This window comes from Neolamprologus brichardi, chromosome 17 (assembly GCF_056152115.1).
Source record: "Neolamprologus brichardi isolate AB-2024 chromosome 17, ASM5615211v1, whole genome shotgun sequence".
NCBI lineage: Eukaryota > Metazoa > Chordata > Actinopteri > Cichliformes > Cichlidae > Neolamprologus > Neolamprologus brichardi.
The window spans coordinates 34,274,666-34,296,978 of NC_142120.1; the positions used below are offsets into that span (position 1 = coordinate 34,274,666).

Here is a 22,313-nt window from a genome sequence, read left to right on the forward strand (position 1 = left end):
CCACTTTATCGAGTCATCGAGATAACGTAAAGTTCATATGGGAACCATGATTCACTGCTCCCACCCGCTTGCTTTCTTTTTGAATTTTCTGACGGGTCTGTTTTTCAGATATGCTGGCTGTTCATGTGTGTGACAATCTGTCATTGTAGTCGATCTTGCTGAATGAGTGATGTGTGATTGTGTGTGTGTGTGTGTGTAGTCTATTCTCTGTCATTCAGAAAGGATTCATTTAGTGGCTCAGATCTTGTCAGCTACAGACTCGCTTCTTTGTGTCAGTCAGTCTGTGTGAGTCTGTGTGTGCTCGCAAATGAATAAAAATTACTCTCGCACAAAGGTATGATTCTTATTTGTGTGCTCAGCTTTTAATCAGTGATACTGCGAGCTGAGATGCTAATCGAAACACCTGACTCCAGCTGAGACAGAAGAATGGCTCTCTAATTGTAAAATCCACCACTGAATATTGAGGTTTACGAGAACAAGGTTATTTATTTGTAGTGCATAAAAGTGCTGTTAACTGTTAACCCTACATAACAGTTGCAGTGCGATAGCAGTGATCTGTGCTCGCTGTTATCTGCTCTTTCTACAAACAACGGAGGTGGAAACCTTCTGGTAGGTGACAGACCCACGCATGAAAAACACTGAGGAGAGCATTGCTAATAGAACTGTAATACAGAATAACCTATGTCATATTGAAGGGTTAATTAAATGGGAACAGTAGTCTCTGTCGTTTGCGTGTGGCTTGATTACATTAGCATCCCTGTGATAAGGGCCTGCTCTGTCAAAACAAAAGGCCAAAAACTTAAAAAATGCAGCAGGTCATTAACCAGCTTCACAGGTTTTACCTCTTAATCAAAGAGAGAGATGTGTGGAGTGCTTCATCACTAATTAGTCTCTCACAGGACAAATAGATCCATTTAGCTGGCTAGGATACTGGCAACGGTACTACTGGTAGCATACACTCACCTTACTTGTCCCAGTAGGAATCATTTATGATAATTAGGAATTTCCCGGATGATTCTGATGACTTCTAGATACAGACATGTATTGTTAGGCTCATTTGTCCTAAAGAAATAGACTTTACATGTGATAAACAATTTGGTTACATTCTTGTGTATGAGAGTCTATTCGCCACTTCAAAGAAAGTTTGACTAACAACAGCTAACAGAGGAAAAACAGAAGTTCTTACCTTAACCTCCTAGGACCTGGCGTCCACATATGTGGACATCACATTTTGGGTTATTTAGACCAAAATACTCAATTTTGCTCTACAAGGGCCTGATATCCACTTACAAGGACATTATACTGCTACTGTTCTATCGAAATTATATCCTCATATGTGGCTCTCATTTTTCTTAGAAACAAAAATGAGATAAAAACAAAATCTGGTAATTCTTTGTTTTTACATTCATCAGGTCCCAATCAGCTCAAATATCAAAGAGAAATTAAAAATGCATGCCGTGGGAGAGTTCGGGCCTTAGGAGGTTAAAAACAGTTCAGGACATCCTCAACATCGGACCTCAGTATTGTTGTCATCTGACATTAGTGAACATCACTTATCACATTGGGTTCCTTTCAAGTTTTAATCTTCTCTAACATCTAAACAGCAACAGACTTCCTACACTCACTACAGACAAACAGCAACCATGGTTGTTTTTCTTACAGTGGCGAATGTAGCTAGGATTTTGCATTGAATTGGGAGGGTTACGGAAAATTCAGATGACTACAACGTAGTAATATTAATGTAATCAAGTTAATCAAGTAGAGAAGTTTCATTGCCAAAATTATGCTGATTTCCAGCTTCATGTTATAGTTTTGCCTTAGTCTCAGTCCAAAATAATCTTTATTTGGCCTCGGTCTAATCCAACTTTCTTCTCATTGGTTGCCTCTTACAAACAGAAGATTTTAACAGCAGGGTGGATGGGGGTCAAATAAACAGTCTTTTTTGGCTCATAGAGAAAAAACACATATGTTGACCTCATTGTTAGAAACTTTGGGCATGTTTGATATGAGGTAATAAACAGTAAACTGACAGTACAATAGATCGATTTCACAGCTTTACAGCTTTTGTTAAAATTTCTCATTCATCTCTGTCATTTTCTAGAGAGAATGATTGAAAAAAAACCTGCCAAAAAAGACAAACAACCCAGTGGGTAATGAAAGCAATAAGAACGTGTTTAAGTACATAAAACATTACATCCAGGGCCTTTGAGAAATAGTGGGCTCTCAGTGCATGAAATGAGGTTAAGCTGTTTAACTGGTGTTTTATCTATGTCAGCCAGACGATAATGCAGATTCGAAATAGGCAGTGCGAGTTAAACTAAACCAGGGGCCGTTTTTCGGTATTTAATATTTGATACATATCCAGTTATCTTTGCCGCCAGTGATGCAAATAGGAGCAGACAGTCACTGAAAAAGTCAAGCCCTACATTATTCAGAGTAATAATCCAGCATGTTTTCTGAACACTTCGCTCACTCGGCAGTGCAGAACCTTTGACAGACAGTGAAATCAGCTCTCTGTGTGTTTATGCTGTCCATGGGAGCTTAATTGGTGTAAGCGTGGGTGAGGGGAGACAGACACACAGACACTACACAAACATGCCATACGTCTATGTGCACATCCTGTGCTGTTTGAAACACATCTGCACTGTACCTCACTGCACATATGCACACTGCTGTCCTCATTTTGTCTCATTCTGTGCTTCTCTGTTCCTCCCACTTGTCTTGCATATCATCCTCTCTCTGCTCCTCTTTCTGTTCTTACTTTAGCTTCCTTGCCCTCTGCTGCTGTATCTCCTTTTCTTCTTTTTGCCGTCTATCCACTCTCCTCCTCTCCTGTGTTTTCTCTCCTCGCCTGAGTGAGAAGTGAGCTGAAATGATTGGGGATAAAAGGAGCAGCAGCATCAGGTGTAAATGGTTTCTGTCTTGACCACTTTAACAGCTGACTGCTCTTTTGGCTGAAAAATAACTTTTATTTATGATTTTTCTTTCCTTTCTATCTGTCTTTTGTGGTGCTTTAGTTCAGAGATGACTAAGTGACAATTCTAATAATTAATTACAAATTGCTTATTTCGAAACAAATGAATCAGTTTCAGCCGATGCAGATTAAAACCTGTTGTTCTCTTTATGAACAACAACGACAAACGAAAAAGGAAAATGTACCACACAATGAAAAACAACAGTTATACAGTATTATAATTTTTGTATTTTGTCATGGGTCATGAGTTTTCAACCAGCTGTGCATCCATCAGGTTGGTTTTTAAAGATGCTAGAATTTGGGACATGCTTCGTACCTGGAGCATGTTCACTATTGTGTGTGTGTGTGTGCGTGTGTGTGTGTGTTGCCATTTACTATTAGCTGACAATAGTGTGAGGTGATGGAAGCATTGCTTTAGTAGAAGAAGCAATAAAATGGATGGATGTAAAACACTTCACTACAAATAAAACTGTATTATTGGCAAATTCCAGACAAAGCAGCACAAATAAATATTCCTCCTCAGTGTTACATGGATTAGCATTATTGTGAGCTCATTTTAAACACTTTACATTCTGCTTACAATCAGCTCAGAAACACAGGCCTACATATAGATTTACCGAAGTATATTAAATATATTTATTTAAAAACAGGTGAATTAAAGGCTTGAGCCTTTGACTTTCAATATCTACTGTAGGATTTGTATTAGAAAAACAGCTGGTTAAACTTGATGCTAATCTGGAAGCGTTTGTGGAATCTGTTTGACACAGGAGGAGTCACCCTCTCCTTCATTGAAGCTTTCTTTACTAACGTGGTAAACAAGTTACATATGTTACACATGTTGGCTGTGATAGTCAACAGGAGAAAATCCATTCAACTCAAGTGCGGTGAAAGCAATGTAAGCTTGTCTACTGTGCTAGTCTCCCATCCATCACCTGTGATGGAAATAGATGTGTGAGAAGACTTCTGATACAATACTGAGATGAAAGGAGAAAGATTGCTTTATGGTATGTTTTAATTAATGTCTTTTCTTGGATTCGACTCACTCACAGGGTAAGCAAGGCCCTGACAGAACATTACTGTATGCTGGCGATATGAATGAGGCCCCAAAGGTTTAAAATATTGGTAACTAAAGTTTTTTTTTTATAAGATCAAGGATCTGTCCATGCCAAACAAGCTGTTGGCTTTCAGTCATGTTTAGTCATATTTGTTCCTGTTAAAAAATCCATTAGTGAATAAATACTTAGGTCAAATATTTTTGCTCTACAACACCTCGGTAAGAAATAATAAAAACACTGTATTACTGAGCACAGGAAACTTATTAAAGCTTCAATTTAAATGGAATATAAGGACTTGTGCCACTCTGCTAAGAATGAATACAGTAAATACCATTATTCCTCTTACCTGTTACAGATAGATTGTAGGAAAGTGCACCTTACTGCATTTATTAACTTGCCAAAAAAAATCTTCATATCTCCACCTTAAAATTAATCAGACTTGACACTCTTATCTGAGACTCTAAATTCATCAGGAAATTTTTTTACTGAGGTTACATGTCAATGGAGGCTGAAGGGTAGTTTTGCCTTAATGTCTGTGGTGGTGGCTGTGTTGGTATGCTACATGAATGAGTAGAAATCATTAAAATTCATCTTTCTAAGTTGTAAAAATTAAAACATGAAAAACACATGTTGACAAAAAAAAAAATACATTATATGATTTTAACAACAGCCAGTAGCACTGGCAGCATTGGCTGGTATTACTCTGAAAAAGCAAGTGGAACTCAGAGATATGAAATGTAATTTCCATATTTAATCATCTGTTTGACTCCTTTACCGAGTGTGAGCTGGTGTGCGAGTGAGTATTTATGGATTCAAATGAAGACTCCTGTCTTCATTTGAATCCAAGTCTAGCTTCAGGGGATTTTTTTTTTTTATTCCTCTCTCCAACCTGTCAGCTACTTGTTGCCATGGTAGCATTATGTCAGAAGAGTGAGTGTGTGTGTGTGTGTTTGTTTGTTTTTGTGTGTATGTTTTATGATGTTGACAGATGAAGCTGTAGGGGTGATGTTCTTATTGATACATAGAGACGTTTCGCCGACACCCACGTGTGAACAAACATCAGTAATGCACATAAAGAATGAATGCAAAATTATGTCATTAAACCTGGGACCAAAATAACAGTGTGACCAGCATTCTGCTTTGACCTTTTAACTAGAGCACTCCACTTTGATTGCCTGCAGTCAGTGAAGTAAAGTAGGATTTGAGGTTTCGGTGACAGATACTGTGTGTTCAAATCTTAGCCAATGTAAAGGCTTAAAATATGCTTAAATCACAGTTGCATTTTAAAGAGTCTTAAAAGGACAGTCCAATATTTCTTTTGGAAAGAATGATACCACTGTTTTATCTTAGCTTCACCAGCAAACACTGAAAAATCATCCCATTTACTGCTTGTTTAAACTTGGCAAACAGCTATACATTTATATTGTGCTTGTTATTCAAGCACTTTACAATTTGATTGTCATACACCCATTAGCACACACACCAAGACTGTGAACCAGGTTATAAGGTGACACCACTGGCAGCCACTAAGTGCGCTCCCTTTAGCTGATTTTAAGCTGGTATAGCTGGAGAATGTGATAATGACACGGTGGAGCTGGAGGTAGCTCTGAGGTTTTCAGTCTCCACAGTCATATGGAGTCATATGTCAATTTATAGTTGATGCAGAGATAGATGCTGTTGTGTGTGTTGTCTGAGTGGTCAGTGCACAAACAAATTAGGTCACAAATCTCAGCTTGTAAACAATGGGTTGTTGATTGGTGACTGAATCCCCTTCAGTGGTTTGAAAAATTCAATTTCGTATTATATTGGAAAACGGCAGAGTGAATGTCGCTTCAGCTGTGTCCCCGGGCGACAGCATTAGAGGAATAAGTAACACAACTGCTTATCGTACATGTTGGATCTTTGGATAGAAAAAAAGCACCTGTCTTCACCCTCCACATTCAGCTGTTGAAAGAGGGCACAGCGAAACAAGGATCACAGCGGTCGATTTCGATCAACACTCTCTCGTCACACACATGCTCACACACGCAAGCAGGAATGTAAAGCCAATAGCTGTTTGGTCATGTGTGACAAGTTACAGTTAAACCATCTGCTCTGACCTTGTTAGACTCATTGTCTTTACTGTATACTAAGTATACACATGCTAATGATTATATTTTAGAAAAGAAGCGTCTAGTTATGCAATTTCATTATGCAGCAATGTTAATGCTCACAATAGGTCTTTGCTCTATTGTTATTGGTAAAGATGCATATTTGATGCATTCATCTTTTTTAGAAAAAATGGATCAGATTGAAAAGAATGAAGTAAAGTCCCAGTTATTATTGTAAAACCTATGTAAAATATGATATTTACAGTACTATCTTTTATGGTATTTATCAGCGTTGCAGAAAGCTCAGTAAGTTTAGTCAGCATAATAAATGCATTTAACGAGCGTTTCCCTAGATATGCCTGGAGGAACTGAGTAAATGTCATGGATTTGGATGCACAATAAATTAAAACATTCATTTATGCAGAAACATGTACTTGTGTGTGCCAGACTCCATGACTAGTAATACTAAGTTGCACATAAGAAGTAATATTTTAACTACTTGCACATATATCTTGTTAATAAATAAAAAGGTGCAGTTCAGACATGAACAAAATTAAATAAATGTTGAATAAGAAGCAAATGTAGCCAAAGCAGAAAACAGTCATTATGCAGGTGGATTTAAATGCGGAGTATGTGTCATGCAGTAGATAAATTCAGAAAATCATCATATACGTACATTCTGACAGGGTCTCATAAATAATAATTCACAGCACAAAGACATTTGAGCTGGTGAAAATTAGCATACAACTCCTTCCCTTAAACTCCTTCCCTGCATCCCTATGAGGAGCACCGGATTGTGGATGGAATCCAATAGAATGACGCTTCTGGTGGTAACACATGTTCCAGCTGTGTATTCCAGCCCTAACCCCAACCATAACCTTAGCCCTAATCTTAACCACAATCTTAATCGTATTAGATAGTGTTTTCCAAAGCAATTATTGATGAGAAAATAAATATACATCTGTAGATTAATTCCAAATGGTTCTCATGTTTCCGAACACGTAACATACAGACAGGTTGGGTGGCTGTCACATGGCGTCGTATGTCACGTTATGGGATAAGAACGTGTTGGTGATATCAGATGATTTGTTTTTTTGTCTTTTTTTAGTATTAGTGGCACCTTATGATATATGAGACCTTGTTGAGTATTTTTACCTTTTAGTTTTGTGACACCACAATGTACAGGTGTAATCCTTGCCTTTCGTGTAAATATTGTCTGGTGGTAACAGTTGTACTTCAATAGCTTTTATGAGCACTAATCCACTTTCTCCATACTGTATACAGGTACCCTAAACCAGCGCAAGTGGGGTAAGAAGTATCCATCCTGTAACAGTCCCAGACAGTCTCCTGTGGACATCGACGAGACATTTACCCAGGTTAGGCTGCAGTACCAGAATCTACAGCTAGAGGGCTGGAACAGCTTGACAGCAGAGTCTACCACCATTCACAACAACGGGAAGACTGGTATGTTTATAGCCCTCTACTGTCCCTTGTGTGCTTTTGTTTGTGTTTGACCCTAATACGTATAATTTCCAGCATCTATCTTTTTACCTTAACCAGTGCTGTTTCTTAATTTCCTGTAAAAAATCTTCTGTCCTGTCCAACGAAAAGCCAGTTCATCTCTACTGAACTATTTCACCAGCTTATTAAAGTATTAAAGTAGCGAGCACATGAGGTAGAAATACAATATATGGTCAGTTCGATTTACGGCAATGATTTTGACATACTCATGGAGCTCGAAATTACAACGTCTTAATCTCTGGCTGTGGAAATAAGCTTAACTTTCTAAATACCACAAGAAAAATTATTCACAGTTCTGAGGTTAATGAAGGAGAGCGCAGCTAGGATTTAAAGGAGAACAAGTCAAAGGAAGATGAAGAGAAAGAGACTAAGTAATTGAGAGCGATGCAACTAGAGGGACAGCAGCAGAGAGAGACCGTGTGGAGAAAGAAAGATTGATGCCAAGAGGCAGAGATGAAACTGAGCAAAAGAAAAGAGGCGACAAAAGAGCAAAGGGAAAATGTATAGAGAGGGAAGGCATGAAATGAGGACAATGTGAAGAGACAGGGAGGAGAGGCAACATGTGGAGTGATGTCTGGTCTGATAAACAAATGAAAGCTGGCTGAGCTATCATCACCCTCTTTCCAATACTGCCTGGGCTGTGGGAGTGTGTGCTTCTGTGTGCGCTCTGTATATGTTAATGGTTCCAAAATTAATCCTTTCTTGCTCTGTCTGAGAGGAAATTGCATATTAAACAGATATTCCATTGCTGGCAGGATTTTCATGAGAGAAATGTATAGCCTACAGAGTCTCATTAAAATATTTTATTATGTTGTGAGATATTTTTCAGCAAAGTAGAAAGTGATATACCAATTGATCTGATGATCACCAGTATTCAGCTGATGGGCCATGACAGGAACCTAACCAATCAGCCTCAGATGTATCAGATTTTGCTCTCATAAGCCCGTGCTTGTGATTGTTCTGCTTGGTAGCAGTATGCTGTGTGAGCACCTAAACCAGTATAACACTGGCTGATGCTAATGCTAATGCTAACACTGTAACTCAGTAGGTTCGAGCCCAGCTTTGTGGTGCTTATGACTAAAAAATTGTTATTGTTTTTTTTTTTTAATTGTTGCTGCTCTAGTGTGTGTATTTTTAATTTTATTAACACCAGAGCAGCTGAAACTGATTAACAACTCCCTCTCCCACTTAACTAACCAGATCAATATGCTAGAGGTTTAACTGGCTTGATGCTAAACTCGGAAGAAGAAGATAATTTTGAATGGGTGATTGTGCCAAATTTGATCACATGAAGTTTTTAATTTTTGTGAGGTGTTTCAGAATTAAAAGTTACTACTGTCTAATCTGTTGCTTAGGCTGTCAAACATTAAATACATACTTTGAAGTTAGGAGAGACTGAATACATATAAGTAATGAGTCCTGCCTAAACAAGATTGATGATCGGCCTTTTTGGCTTCTGTGAAACTCATTTAAACGTGTGTTCTATTGTGCATTTTAGTGGCAATCGATGTGGATGGGGAGTTCTTTGTGAGTGGCGGAGGGCTGAGGTCCAGGTTTCGTGTTGGCAGAATCACTTTCCACTGGGGTCGCTGCAATGCAACATCAGATGGGTCTGAACACAGTCTGAATGGGATGAAATACCCTCTGGAGGTAAAGGACGGTGGTGCACAGCATCAGTTTGGCTTTTTTAACCAATAACCTTACACCGTGATAACCTTTGTGTCTCTTATGGATCAGATGCAGATCTATTGTTACAATTCAGAGGAGTTCCAAAGTCTGGATGAAGCTATAGAGAAAGAAGGAAGGGTGGCTGCCTTAGCTGTGCTATTTGAGGTAGGCTGATCTGATAACTGACCTGATGACTAACATGTCATTTTTAGGGTCCAATCGGTTTCTCCTCAGATACTGTAAATGTAATATTGTCATTGTTTGTCTATGTGATCCTCAATAATAGCTTGTGCTTTTGTCTGCAGATTAGCTTGGAAGATAATGAGAACTTAATTCCTGTTGTGGAAGCCATTAACACTGTCAGCAGGTTTGGTAGGTTGAAGCTACAGGACAGTGCGTTGCAGCTTGTGAACAATGAACATTAAATATTAGGCTATCAAATCGAGAGATAAACAAAAGCACATGTTTTAGCAAATATAACCCAAAACACGTAATCAGGTAAAGCAGGCCTAATTTCAATTTTTCACTCAAAGGTACAGCAAATATTTTCTTTTGAGCTCAGATAGAAGGTTGTACTCAATATACATCAAATAGTGTGAAATTACTTCTTACAGCAAGTTTTGTGTTCTCAAAAAGAATTAATCCATTAAAAGTACATAGGAAGCAGCGCTGTTAGACATCACTGTTCTGGCTTATCATGTTTTATATGTGTGACTAGAGACTGTCCACATATGTAGTATGTCTTATAAATTGAATTTAAAGATCACAAAGCTCTTTGAACTGAATGTGACCATTTAACATATTTTCAAATCAATTCGATTTTATTTATACATCGCCAAATTACAACAACAGTCGCCTCAAGGTGCTTTATATTGTAAGGTAGACCCTACAATATTTTCATCATCTTTTTCTCATCATATCTTTTTTCACCTCCTCTTCATCTGCCTACTCCACCACTGCTCTTTCTCCCCTCTTATTTCTTAATTTCTACCTCAATCTTCTTTCTCCTCACCAGAAGCCTCACCTCCTAGGCTGAAGTCAGGGCTCTAATACATGAAAACATGCATAGAAATGCTCATTTACTCCCAGTATAATTGCTATTAATTATGAGACTGCTTAGACTCCATTCCATCTCCAGACCAACTCAAAACAAGCCAGATAAGCAGTAACAACAACTAGTTATTAGCTAAAGTTATGCATTAGGCTCGAGCATAATAAAAATCACACTTCCCCTCTGATAAACATTAACCCCAGTTAAATTACATTCTCAAACTGTATAAGAGTTTATTTGTTAAGTGTCCAAATCTAACAGTGTTGATCCGCTTTAAAGAAAGTTTCACTGATAACAGCAACTGACCGAGGCTAACAGCAGCAAAAACAACAGTGCTTACCAACAGAAAAGTTCAGAATATCAACAACTCACCTTAGTGCAGCTGTTATTAAACAGAAGTGAGCTTCATTGACTCATCGACTCGTATGGGACTTCTTTTGCAAACCTTCACAGCCTCAGAATGACTGCAGTCATACATACAGCTGAGGTAAACAGTGCACGACAACCAGAATGAATCTGAGAAAAATTATGAAGGACTGCTATAAATGACCAGAGAACAACATTTAAGGATATTTTTTAAAATGTTAAAGACGTTCTTGCAGCTTGTAGAAAAGATTTGCTATTTGTTGTTTTTTGCAAGGTAAGAGTGGGTCAGTGGAGGCTTTCACCTTGAGGTCCTTGCTGCCAAATAACACAGACAAGTACTACATCTACAACGGCTCACTGACTTCCCCCCCATGCTCTGAAATGGTGGAATGGATTGTCTTTAAGCATGCTGTGCCCATATCGGAAACACAGGTAAGTACACTGAATCACACACACGCTTACCCCCAAAACTGGCCAAATGTAACACTGAATTATTTATTCAAAAGAAAAAAAATACTACATAGAATAAAACCATTCAAATATACATTACATCATTATTTATATAATCATGAAAATGCTGATGCTTCTACGTGATTACATCTCGGGACCTTTGGTATTTAATTAAGTCAGAATTAAAGACTCCTACAAACAGCTACAAGCAAGAAATTTAGCTACTGTTATTTATTTTATCACCTGATCAGGTTTGAGACTCGCATACAGAGACAGGTCTGTGTCAGCCTGTCATTTATATATATCTCATTATCTTGTATTGGCGCCCCCTCCAGCACTCGGTGCCCGATGCACAGCGCATGATGTGCATGAGCAAAACAGCAGAACTGCCTGCAGTTGTGTCTGGTTGTAGTGTGAGGTTGGCATCAGGTCAATTGTCTTTGACATCTCTGCACAAAATAAAACAAAATGCTACATTGAAGCGATGCAGTGTGACGCGTTAAGTCAAACTGCACAGAGCAGGGTTTTGTAGCAGGGTAATCCGGTAAACATGGCATCACGGGCTGACGCAGCAGCATTACTTCATTTCGATTCTGGACTGACGACGCTTAAGGACCCCTGACTTGACGAATTGATGCGTGTAATAATCATCACTTTTGCAGCAGAGTAAGGGAGAGGGAATGAGGCCTTGCGAATGGTTGCGTGTGTGTTGTGCATGAATATTTGTGTGTGTTTTGTGAGTGCATGCATGATTGAAACAGTGTGGCAAGGCATGACACAGGCATATTCATGCTAACCAAAAATAGAGCAGCGCTGCCTCTCTGCCTCAGCCTGGCACCAACACAAACCACTTTAACACACACACAGAAACACTCAGAAGCATCACTTTTGGTTTATTTCAGCAGCCTGATAGAGATTAGCAGGAAGATGTGCAACATTTTCTTTTTGTTTACCTCTGTGTGTTTTCTGTCTGCCCCCAGCTTGAGGTGTTTTGTGAAGTGATGACTATGGAGCAAGCTGGTTATGTGATGCTGACGGATTACCTGCAGAACAACTTTAGAGAGCAGCAGCAGCAGTTTATGGGTCAGGTGTTTGCCTCTTACACTGGAGTCGAGGAGGTGCTCACACCCAGTATGTCATCACAGTCTAAAGGAAAAGTTTGCCATCCATTTATCCATCATATGTGTTTTTACTGACCTTTTTACAAGTTTTTTTTTATGATTATTTACTGTGCACACTAATAGTCGCATTTACCAGCGTCTCCAAAAGTAAAACATTGATATACAATGCTATTCACCCCCATCCCAATACAGCATGCTATCATTTTAAATTATGAAAAAAAAATCCTTATTAGGTTTTAAAGAGTTTGACTCAGAGTCTCTGAAGCTTTTCACCAATCTAATTTATACCAAATTTTGCGTGCGTGGAGGAGAAAATTGGATCACTGCTCAGGGATCAGTATAAGTATTGCATTATTAATCTTGTGTTTTTTCACTCCACTAAAAATATTGCCCATCTTCTGCATCCACTATGGTTGTAATGTGGTCCTTCAAGGCTAGCCTGATTATGATCATCAAAAGATACAATTCACCGCACTCTCCATTTTCATAAAGAGGACCTTGAAATAAAGTGGGTCTTTTGGGTTGCCAAGCAGCTCGACTTTGTAATTCAGTGGCCCTGCTTCTCTCAGTGCAGGCAATTTATTTTGCAGCTCTTTTTGAAATTGAAATAACGTTTTCAGAAATTCAGAAAGGCTTTTTTTTTGTCCCTGTAACAAATTCATCCACCCATACACACACGCATACACTCAGCCTTCCAGTTTCAGCAGCTGATTAATATCAAGTTGCCTCAGAAACTCTGAACTCAATGTGGGGAACGTTTATGTGTGCTTGCAGTTGCTGCTATCATCTCTTTATTTCTCATTCTTTTTTTAAAAAAAGTTTCTTGCATGCTATTCATACAAATTGTTAGTAACCTGTCTTTCTGTGCACTGCCTTCAGCCTGCAGCTCTGAGCCACAGAATGTTCAGGCTGACGCTCAGAACGACACCACCATCATGGTGACCTGGGAGCGTCCCCGTGCAGTGTATGACACAACCATCGACTGGTACACTGTCACATACCAGAAGCTGCAGGGCCAAGACCAGCGCAAGCAGGAGTACAGGACCGATGGAGACCAGGATGTGGTATGCAAGATCTTTTGATATCTCTCCACAAAATGCTGAAAAACAGCATTTGTTTTGTACTAATATCTACTGTCCACACAGCAATATTAAACTGATAAATAGGTAACTGGTAGAAATTACAGTAATTTCCTGTACTTTTTGGCGAAAATCAAGCATTCCTACCATCTGTTCTTCCTCTCCATGTATCTCTCACATAGTTCAGCTACTGCTGTTGGTGGTGACAGTCAGTTTTTGCCTGTCAGTGAGTCACTGAACATCCCTTATTGTGACTAACAATATCCATGTATTTGTATTTCAGAGTATAAGATTTTCAGATTTCGGAGATTTTCATTTTCAGTCTTTATTTTTATTTATTTTTTTTATTGTCGACTTGTAGTTTCATGTTTGTTTTAGTGTGATAGTGGTGGTGAATTTAACTTCCTTATACTTAAAGACATCCAGGAGTCATGTGTCATCCTTGTGGGTAATTCTGAGAGAGAGTACATGAAAAAAGATGAGTGACTGTGTGTAGAAAGAAGCAAGTGAACAGACAGATAAATGCAAATAGATACTTAGATGTTAAGAGGGTTAAGTATATCTTTAAGATACTAAAAGTGTCATTGTGACTGCAGATTCATTGTAAAAAGACATTCGGTTCAACTCAAGAGGATTCACATTGAATTCGCTTAGAGCAGGGGTGGGGGAACTCCAGGCCTCAAGGGCCGGTGTCTTGCAGGTATTAGATGTGTCCTTGATCCAATATAGCTGATTTAAATGGCTAAATTACCTCCTCAAAGGCTGTGTCCAAATTCAGGGGTAGCATGCTTCAAAGGACCCAACCTATCCAGTCCACGTAGGGTAGGGTCCTTCGAAGCATGCTACCCCTGAATTTGGATACAGCCAACATGTCTTGAAGTTCTCCAGAGGCCTGGTAATGGACCCTTTTGAAAGGATCTAACATAAGTCTAACATGTAAATTTGCAGGGTGCCATCATCTCCAACCTGCTTGCCAATAGCAGCTACGTGGTCCAGGTGGTGGCTGTTTGCACCAATGGACTCAGAGGACGATGGAGCGACCAGATAATCGTGGACATGCCATTGGAAGACCCAGGTACAAAGACACACAAGCATGCTCCTGGTGAGAGCACATTTTTACATGCTAACTCTTTCTTTCTTCCTTCCTTGCTTCCTTCCTTGCTTCCTTGCTTCCTTGCTTCCTTGCTTCCTTCCTTTCTTCCTTTCTTCCTTCCTTCTTGTTTTAGAAAGCGATTCTGACCCTGAAGCTGTCACAAAGGATTTGGAAGGAAACCGGGAGGTAAGCTTGTGTGAGCGATCTGTGTTTTCACTTGACCACATAATTGAGCTGAATTTTGTGCAATTATTTTGCAGTGCTGACTTTTGACCTGTTGGTAATAAAATCAGTGCATCTAATTATTATGCAGATTAATGTAATTATGTTTGTAGAGGCTGTGAGAGCTTTATAAAAGGTTGTGAGGGACTTTTTGAGGGACATGTTGAGTTGGGATTACAAGAAAAAAAAGTAATCCTACTGTAATTTTTCACTCTTTTCAGGAAGAAGAGGTGAAATTGTAAAATTCCTTCATTTTTTTGTTTCTAATTTCCTATAAACACAGTATACACATGACATACCTGTTTTTTTTTTTATTCCTCTTTTAAGCTTTCGTCCATAGTCAGATGGGAGAAGCCAGTGAAGCAGAATCCGATGCATTTAGCTTCAGAGGACAACAGCCCAGTGGAGGAGATTCCACTGGAGCAGACCAGAGTTTACCAGAACCAACCTTCATATCATGAGAACCAGCCCACAGACCGAACCCAAGCCAGCCAGAACATTCCAGTCCAAGAAGGCACCACTCCAACCCCGAAGACACCCACCGAGGCCCCAGTTTCTCAGAATGTCAGAAAGAAACAGGGTAAAAAATCACACGATGTGGATCAGAACTGGATTGAAGGTGACCAGATGATGAACCAGCCTTTCACTAATGCAGGCTTTGAGGGCAATAGCGCAATATGGGTTACCACTGAGCTAACCGAACAACCAGGCTTCCTATTTCCAGTTGTTCGGACAACCCCTCTGCCAGCAATTCGCCGGCAAATCACAGAAGAGGCATCGCTGTCAGTGCTGCCACATGAGGTAGTTGCTCATACCGCTATTTACTTTGATTTTCTCACTTTAAAACTTTTAATTTGAACAAACATAAAGACTCACTGTTACTTGCAGCAACAATTTTTTTCATTCAACCTAATTCAGTTCTTTATCTGTTCTTTTATCCACTGTATCTTTTGCTCGCAGACAAGAGATCAAGGCCCACCACAACAAGCCAGTGGAAATAGCCTCCCTTCTGCTTCACCAGAGCTCTACACAACTCCTATGGAGGATATCCACATCACAGATGTCTTCTATGAAGACACAGTCAACAACTCTCCACAGGAAATCGTCACCTCCCCTCCAACGACGCCTGCCTCTGCAGTGCCAGGTCAGATTAGAGAATAAGTGCTTTTCTTGTTTCTTTCTGTTTGTTTCTGCTATTGCAGCTTGTCACGCAGAGCGAGGAGGGAGTTTAATCAAACAGGTACAAACAGAAGATTAAGTCCGCTGGGCACTTGCCAAGTGGTGTAAATCTTTTACTGTTTAGTTTCAGTTTGAAGCTGTTTGTCTACATTTAAAATGAACTAAACCTGAAATTATAATCACTGTAGAACATTTAGACTGGCACAACGTGTCTTATGAGACATATTGAGAATGAGACAGGTTCAGTTTACACCATCTTTGCTTATTTATCATTTTGTCCGTTATATAGTGGACGAAGCCTTCCCGCCGCCCTCTGAAGATGACGATGCCCCTGTAAATGAGCCCCCGCCAAAAACGCTACCCTCCTCATCTCTCTGGATCACAGAAAAGACGGCGACCCCCAGCAACACACTTGCCGATTCAGTTTACAAGTCCTTCACTACCTCCTCTCTCCTCAGAGTGCTGATGCATACGACTCAGCCCATGTTCGATGGTGAGATGTAACAACTTCTCTAGGAATCAATCAAACACACCATTAGACAAAATAAAACACCAAAACTGATCTCCAGGTCTTAATAAAAGCAGTTGTGAATTGTCATATTGATGAATTTTAATGCATAAGAACATGATTAAGTTCTTCTGTGGTGGAAAGCTGGATTTAAGTGTGGTGGTTGTTTGCTTTTCTCCTCTAATGGCCCGTGACTGTGTAGCTAATCACTGCTGCACTCTCTGATCAGTTGTTTAGTGACATGATGTGGATAATGTGGTGGTGGTGGTAATTATGATGGCCAGGAAAATTATGTTGGCTTTGATGATTAGAGTGATGATCAGCAGCTTCCTTTCTTGCTTTGGTTTGTGGTCTGGAAATTAAATATGTTTGACTCTTGCAAATCTTTCAGCACATACCTCAAGAAGGTCAAGTTTTTTCCTAGCTCAATATAATCTACTTGAATCCACTCGAGCTTGGTGATTATCATCTGCTTTGGGACTCCTTCTCTGTGTCTGAATTCTTTCTGCGCCTCAACAGCGCACTCTGGTGGTTGTTCTTTTCCTCTGTCCTCTTTAAAGAATGAAGGCTTTGCTTCATCTCCAGGGTGCCTCATCTGCTAGTGAGTACCCTTTATGGAGAATTTTCGCACACTCAATGAAGAACAGTTCTTTCCTTTTCTTCCATCTTTGCTGGCCTGAGAAACACAAAATGAAAGGAGATACTTCTGTAAGCTTTCTGTTTTGGATTTTTTTTTTTTTTGACTTTGCAATATTTTGCAGCAAATACAGCCACGTCGACGGTTGAAGACTCGACCATTGATGCCTCGTCTGGCTTCACAAACACTCAAAAGGGAATTATCATCAACCCTGCACTTGCAACAGTCTCTGAATGGGCATTCTCTGCTGAAGGAGATTTATCCAGTGTAATCCCTCCATTACAGACACCCTTCAGCAAAGACCCTGCCATCTTCCATCTTTTTCCTGCCCTCCATGAAAACAGGAAAAGTGGTGTTATCGTTCATCATAATGACAAGTCCTCTGAAGAGCCCACTTTTGTTCCTTTACAGACTGATGTAGAAAACCCTCAATTCTCTACCACGTCTTCACAGGATCAATTATTTGCCACTTATTCCCTTCCTAATTCTGGTTGGAGTACCATAAACCCATCAAAAACAAACACTGCTGATGGAGAAAAAAACAAGTCTCCTCATTCTCAAAGTGATAGCAAGATAGGAGAAATGGAAGCCAGGGCGGATAAACAAATGGATAACTACAATGTCAGTGCAATAACATTTTTCTTTAATTCCAAAAGTCTGGATTTGTCAGAAAGTTCAGCAGAAGACAGTGGATCAGGCTCTGGCCTTGGCAGCAATGGCTTCAATGAGGAAATCAATGAAGCTGCTGCAGTTAAAACTGAATTTTCAGTGTTTGACATTTCAACTATTAGCTTCGAGGACAAAAGTAGATCAGCAGTAACTAAGATGGTCACTGATAATGATAGATCAGTGATCAATGAAAGAGATGTAACAAAAAGCAAAAACTATGAGAATGAAAAAGAGGCAAAGAATGAGATACGGGAGAATGAAAGTGAGCTAAACAGAAAGGAAGGAGAAAATATAAGAGAAAGGGGAGTAAGAAATGAGAGTTTAAGAAATATTGAGGAGATGCTGAAAGAAAAAAAGATAGTGGTAAGTGTATTAGGAACGACAATATATGGTGATAGCGGAAGCGGAGCTGAGGATGTCAGTGGCTCTGGAGAGCATGATGGGCTTGACTTTAGAGAAAATCTAAAGGGTTTTAGAACTGTAGGTGACAATAATGCCAAAGGTCTTAAAGGCAATTTTTCAAAAAGTGAAAAAGCAGAGTCCATACTATTTGACCACAGTGAAGAACAAGGCCATGGTGACAGAATTGATAAACACAATCAAAACAAAAGCCTTATAGGTCCATTTTTAGGGGTTGAATCTACTTTTGAGAATAAAGAATACATAAAAGGAGGTACTAAAGAGGACAAAGAAGGCATAGCTGAAGACAGTGTGCAGGAGTTGTCCAGTGTAGATGGGTTATTGTTTGATGGTGCAAGTAACCCTGAGTTGGGACCTCTTGTTCCTCTGGTCAGACTGACGGACACCAACAAGGCAACGGAGGAGCAACTGGAAGGTAAATACTGTAATATTTGACACAGCCCTGGCTGTTTGTTATGGACATGCATACAAGTCCAATTTCAGCTAACTAGGTTTGAGGTCTCCAAAAGTTGATTCTGTTCATCTGGACGTAGCGTTTTCAGTGGGAGAAACGTTTCGTCACTCATCCAAGTGACTTCTTCAGTCTCAGCTGACTGCAGGTTTCCCCAATCTTATAAACAGTACATTTGCATAATGACTGAAACCAGCCCACTGAAGGAATGATGGGCTGGGAGGTCAGCCCATTGTTTCAGGTTTGAGGTGGTGCACTTCTCTTAATTTAACCTTGATCAGAGTCAATAATCAAGTAGAATACAGAAGCAATATTACTGGTGGAGACACGGACAGTTAAATCTGGATCAACTGACTATGCGTTATGTGGTAAGATTGCAGACAGCACATTACAATGTTTGACAACTGGTTCTGGCTTGGTCTGAATCTTTAGCAGATGAAGATCCAGAGCTTTTTCTCAGGAGTTCGAGGAGAACATTGCACTTTTCTGTGGCAAGACAGGAAATCTGATTGATAGTATATTCAGCTCTCTTAATACATCCATGGTTGGAAACAGTTTGAAAACATGTTAGATATGTCATCTTAGAAGATGATAACAGACTTCTGATGGTAGGAAAAGCACTGGTGATTTGAGACAAGCTTTGTTAACAGCTCCTCTTAAATGGAATATAGTCAATCCCACCTTTATAAGTATGATTACTTGTGTCCAAAAGTGGGGATTAGATCCACACTTAATTCCAGACCAGTTGTTTTTCACAGGAACCTTTGGGGAACAGTTTGAAATTCTTATGTAAAGTTTTTTTGTGCTCTTAACTGTTGCTTTGTGTTGTAAATAACAGCAATTTAAATTCATAGTTCATTCTTGACTTTCAAACTTGTCTCCTACTCTCTTACAGAGCGAAGCAACAGCAGCCACGAGTCTCGGGTCGGACTTGTTGAGGGTGTGGACAGAGAGAAGAGGACAGTCATTCCTCTGGCTGTCGTATCCACTCTCACCATCCTTTGTCTGCTGGTACTAGTGGGAATACTCATCTACTGGAGGTACGTGCCAACTTAAACATACTGTGCCTGTCTGTATAGTTTGCACCCTTGCACTTTACTTCAGATTTAGTGTCTGTGTGTATGTCACAGAAACTGTTTCCAGGCAGCTAATTTCTACCCAGATGACACATCGCCTAAAGTTGTATCTGCTCCATCTACACCCCTGCTGCTGGCCACAGGTGACATGCTCAAAGGATCCCCTAGTAGTCTTATTGTAACTGTTAGGCTGAGGTACCAGGATGTAGTTAATATTCAGTCTTGTGTTCCAGATGGTCACGAGCCGCTGACAGTGAAGCAGTTTGTGAAGCATGTCATGGAGCTCCAGACCACCAACACTTTCTCCAAGGAATTTGAGGTCGGTGACATTTCCAGTCAGAGTGTTTGAGTTCAGAAGAAGATATTTTTGTTTTTAAAAACATCTAGTGAGTTACAGTATGTTTGCGTTTTTAGGAGACTTACAAAACATTTTCTTGTTTTTGGATTTGTACAAAAACGTAACCAGCATATAAATAGATCACCTAGCTCTGGTCCATGTGTATAAGTATTTCATTTGTCATAGCCCCTTAATGCTCTTCCATATCTCTATTAACATCACGTTCTTTAGCCAGATCATTTAACATGGCGTTGATGTGTAACGCCCATGTGCAACATCAACATGCAGGAAGGTTTTGGTACTAACCATGACCGTGCAGCTTTCTTCTCACACCAGACTCTAAATTTAAACCTGTTGACCTGAAAACTGGACTTTACAACTGAAAGACAGGTTGTCAATGCTAGGCCAGCTACTTGCAAACTACCTGTTGACTTTCAGGCTTTTAAAATCTCCATTTTAGCTTGTTTAGAATGTGAAGAAAGAGATATTAGTCTTATGTGGAGTATTGACTTATCTGAATGTTGGTTAATGGTTTGAGAGAAACACATGGATTAATTTCAACAGGTACATTTGCATGGCATTAGTCACCCCTGTTTCCTAGCATGAACCTCCTAAGAAACACACACAGATAGGATTAGATAAAGTTTACTTCTCCCTTATTACTGCCAGGGGGACTTACATTTGCTTACTTTCTCTATGTCATTACATTAAAACTAGCCTGATTATAATTATACTTGTAAAATAACAAAACATGGTTTACATAGTAGCAGGTTTAAAGTCCACAGCTCAGATGGGAGCTGTGGACTTTAAACACACCTCTCTGTGTGTATCTGAACCCCTATATCCTGTACCTGCACTGACTCCCTGTCTGTCTGTCTGTCCATCATCTTGGTCCCCTATCCCACTCTCCTCTCATCTCCACCATCGCCGTGCTTACTGCATCCTCACCACCCTCCATTAGATTGTCAAAGAGTCCTATGAGGTAAGACACCAACCATCCCTCTCCTGTTGCAGAGCTGTTGTTGTTTTCTTGGCCTGATTTTTACAAGTGTAACTGCAACTGTAAAAAATCTAAAATTGACATTTTAAAATTTAGCGTTCCATAATGATGTTTTAATTGGGAAGAAAATGTATCTTTTCTTTTACTGCACTCACCATGTTTTACACACAATAATATGGTCGCCTGTGCGAGTTAAACACACTTCTAATAAAAGCAATGGAAGTCAGTAAAAATGGCAGAAATACAGAGAAATATGCGAGTAACTTTGATTACCCATCCGCCAATTCTAGCAACCTGTATCCTCTGAGTGTATGGGTACAATGCACAGAGAAAGAAACAGGCAAATAAAATATATTCACCAATGTAATCCATGTTGTTTGTTAGATGGCTGCATTCAATCACTCCAAAGGCACAAACACAGAAAGGAATGCTACAAGCTAGCTAAGGTGTGGCCTAGCAGTTGGCTAATGGCTATAGCCACCTATGTTTAAACCTTGAAAAAGTTTAACAAGGTGAACTGCAAATTAATTCTGGTACAATTCATACAAGAGTTTCATACAATTCAATTCAATTCAATTTTATTTATATAGCGCCAAATCACAACAAAAGTCGCCTCAAGGTGCTTCATAGATACAGAGAAAAACCCAACAATCATATGACCCCCTATGAGCAAGCACTTTGGCGACAGTGGGAAGGAAAAACTCCCTTTTAACAGGAAGAAACCTCCGGCAGAACCAGGCTCAGGGAGGGGCGGCCATCTGCTGTGATTGGTTGGGGTGAGATTCAATACAGGTGACTGGGCGTTTGTGGTTGTAGCGTGGTTGTGGAATGATTTACCTCTCCACATTAGCGAGGCCCCGACCCTCAATCTTTTCAAATCCCATCTTCAACACGTTTTTACTCATTGGCTTTTAACATGAGAGTAAGTGAGAGTTACCTGTTTATCTACTTACTCATCTGTTACCAGGTATTTTTTATTTGATGTTATGTGTTACTGTGTAATATGTTTTTATCATTGTAAAGTACTTTGGCCAACATTTTGTTTTTATTAAATGTGCTATATAAATAAAAATAAAGTAAAAGTACAATTCATAAAGTCATAAAAGGTTTAGCAGCAGCTATAGAGACCAAAATTATTTTGTCTGCCAAGATGTAAACATGCTTAATTTTAAGTGGCCACTCCAGGAAGCTCTTCGAGGTTGCTGCTTGTTGGGACTGGCTGTTAATAGTTGCCTTTCTCTCCCAGAGCTTGCAATATGAGGCTTAAATATGGGGTCATCATCACAGAATGACAACATTTGTATTATGGCGACTTGTCCAATCCCATGGGGTGATTTTATTTCTTC

At 39.6% G+C, this 22,313-nt stretch overlaps 1 protein-coding gene across 2 annotated transcripts in view; it reads left to right on the plus strand.

Annotated features, from left to right (window-relative positions):
- Window positions 1-22,313, plus strand: part of ptprz1b (protein tyrosine phosphatase receptor type Z1b) — a 69,843-nt gene that overhangs the window by 38,858 nt on the left and 8,672 nt on the right. The window contains exons 3-18 of one of the 2 annotated variants that reach the window (XM_087831158.1): window positions 7,404-7,583; window positions 9,139-9,290; window positions 9,378-9,473; window positions 9,614-9,680; window positions 11,000-11,157; window positions 12,156-12,306; window positions 13,176-13,360; window positions 14,324-14,450; window positions 14,602-14,654; window positions 15,018-15,491; window positions 15,651-15,834; window positions 16,159-16,362; window positions 19,450-19,594; window positions 19,685-19,773; window positions 19,864-19,949; window positions 20,929-20,949. In XM_087831158.1, the coding sequence (XP_087687284.1) occupies window positions 7,404-7,583; window positions 9,139-9,290; window positions 9,378-9,473; window positions 9,614-9,680; window positions 11,000-11,157; window positions 12,156-12,306; window positions 13,176-13,360; window positions 14,324-14,450; window positions 14,602-14,654; window positions 15,018-15,491; window positions 15,651-15,834; window positions 16,159-16,362; window positions 19,450-19,594; window positions 19,685-19,773; window positions 19,864-19,949; window positions 20,929-20,949 (2,372 nt within the window). The remainder of the gene's footprint in view (window positions 1-7,403; window positions 7,584-9,138; window positions 9,291-9,377; window positions 9,474-9,613; window positions 9,681-10,999; window positions 11,158-12,155; window positions 12,307-13,175; window positions 13,361-14,323; window positions 14,451-14,601; window positions 14,655-15,017; window positions 15,492-15,650; window positions 15,835-16,158; window positions 16,363-19,449; window positions 19,595-19,684; window positions 19,774-19,863; window positions 19,950-20,928; window positions 20,950-22,313) is intronic. The other variant, XM_087831159.1, reaches the window with a different exon arrangement.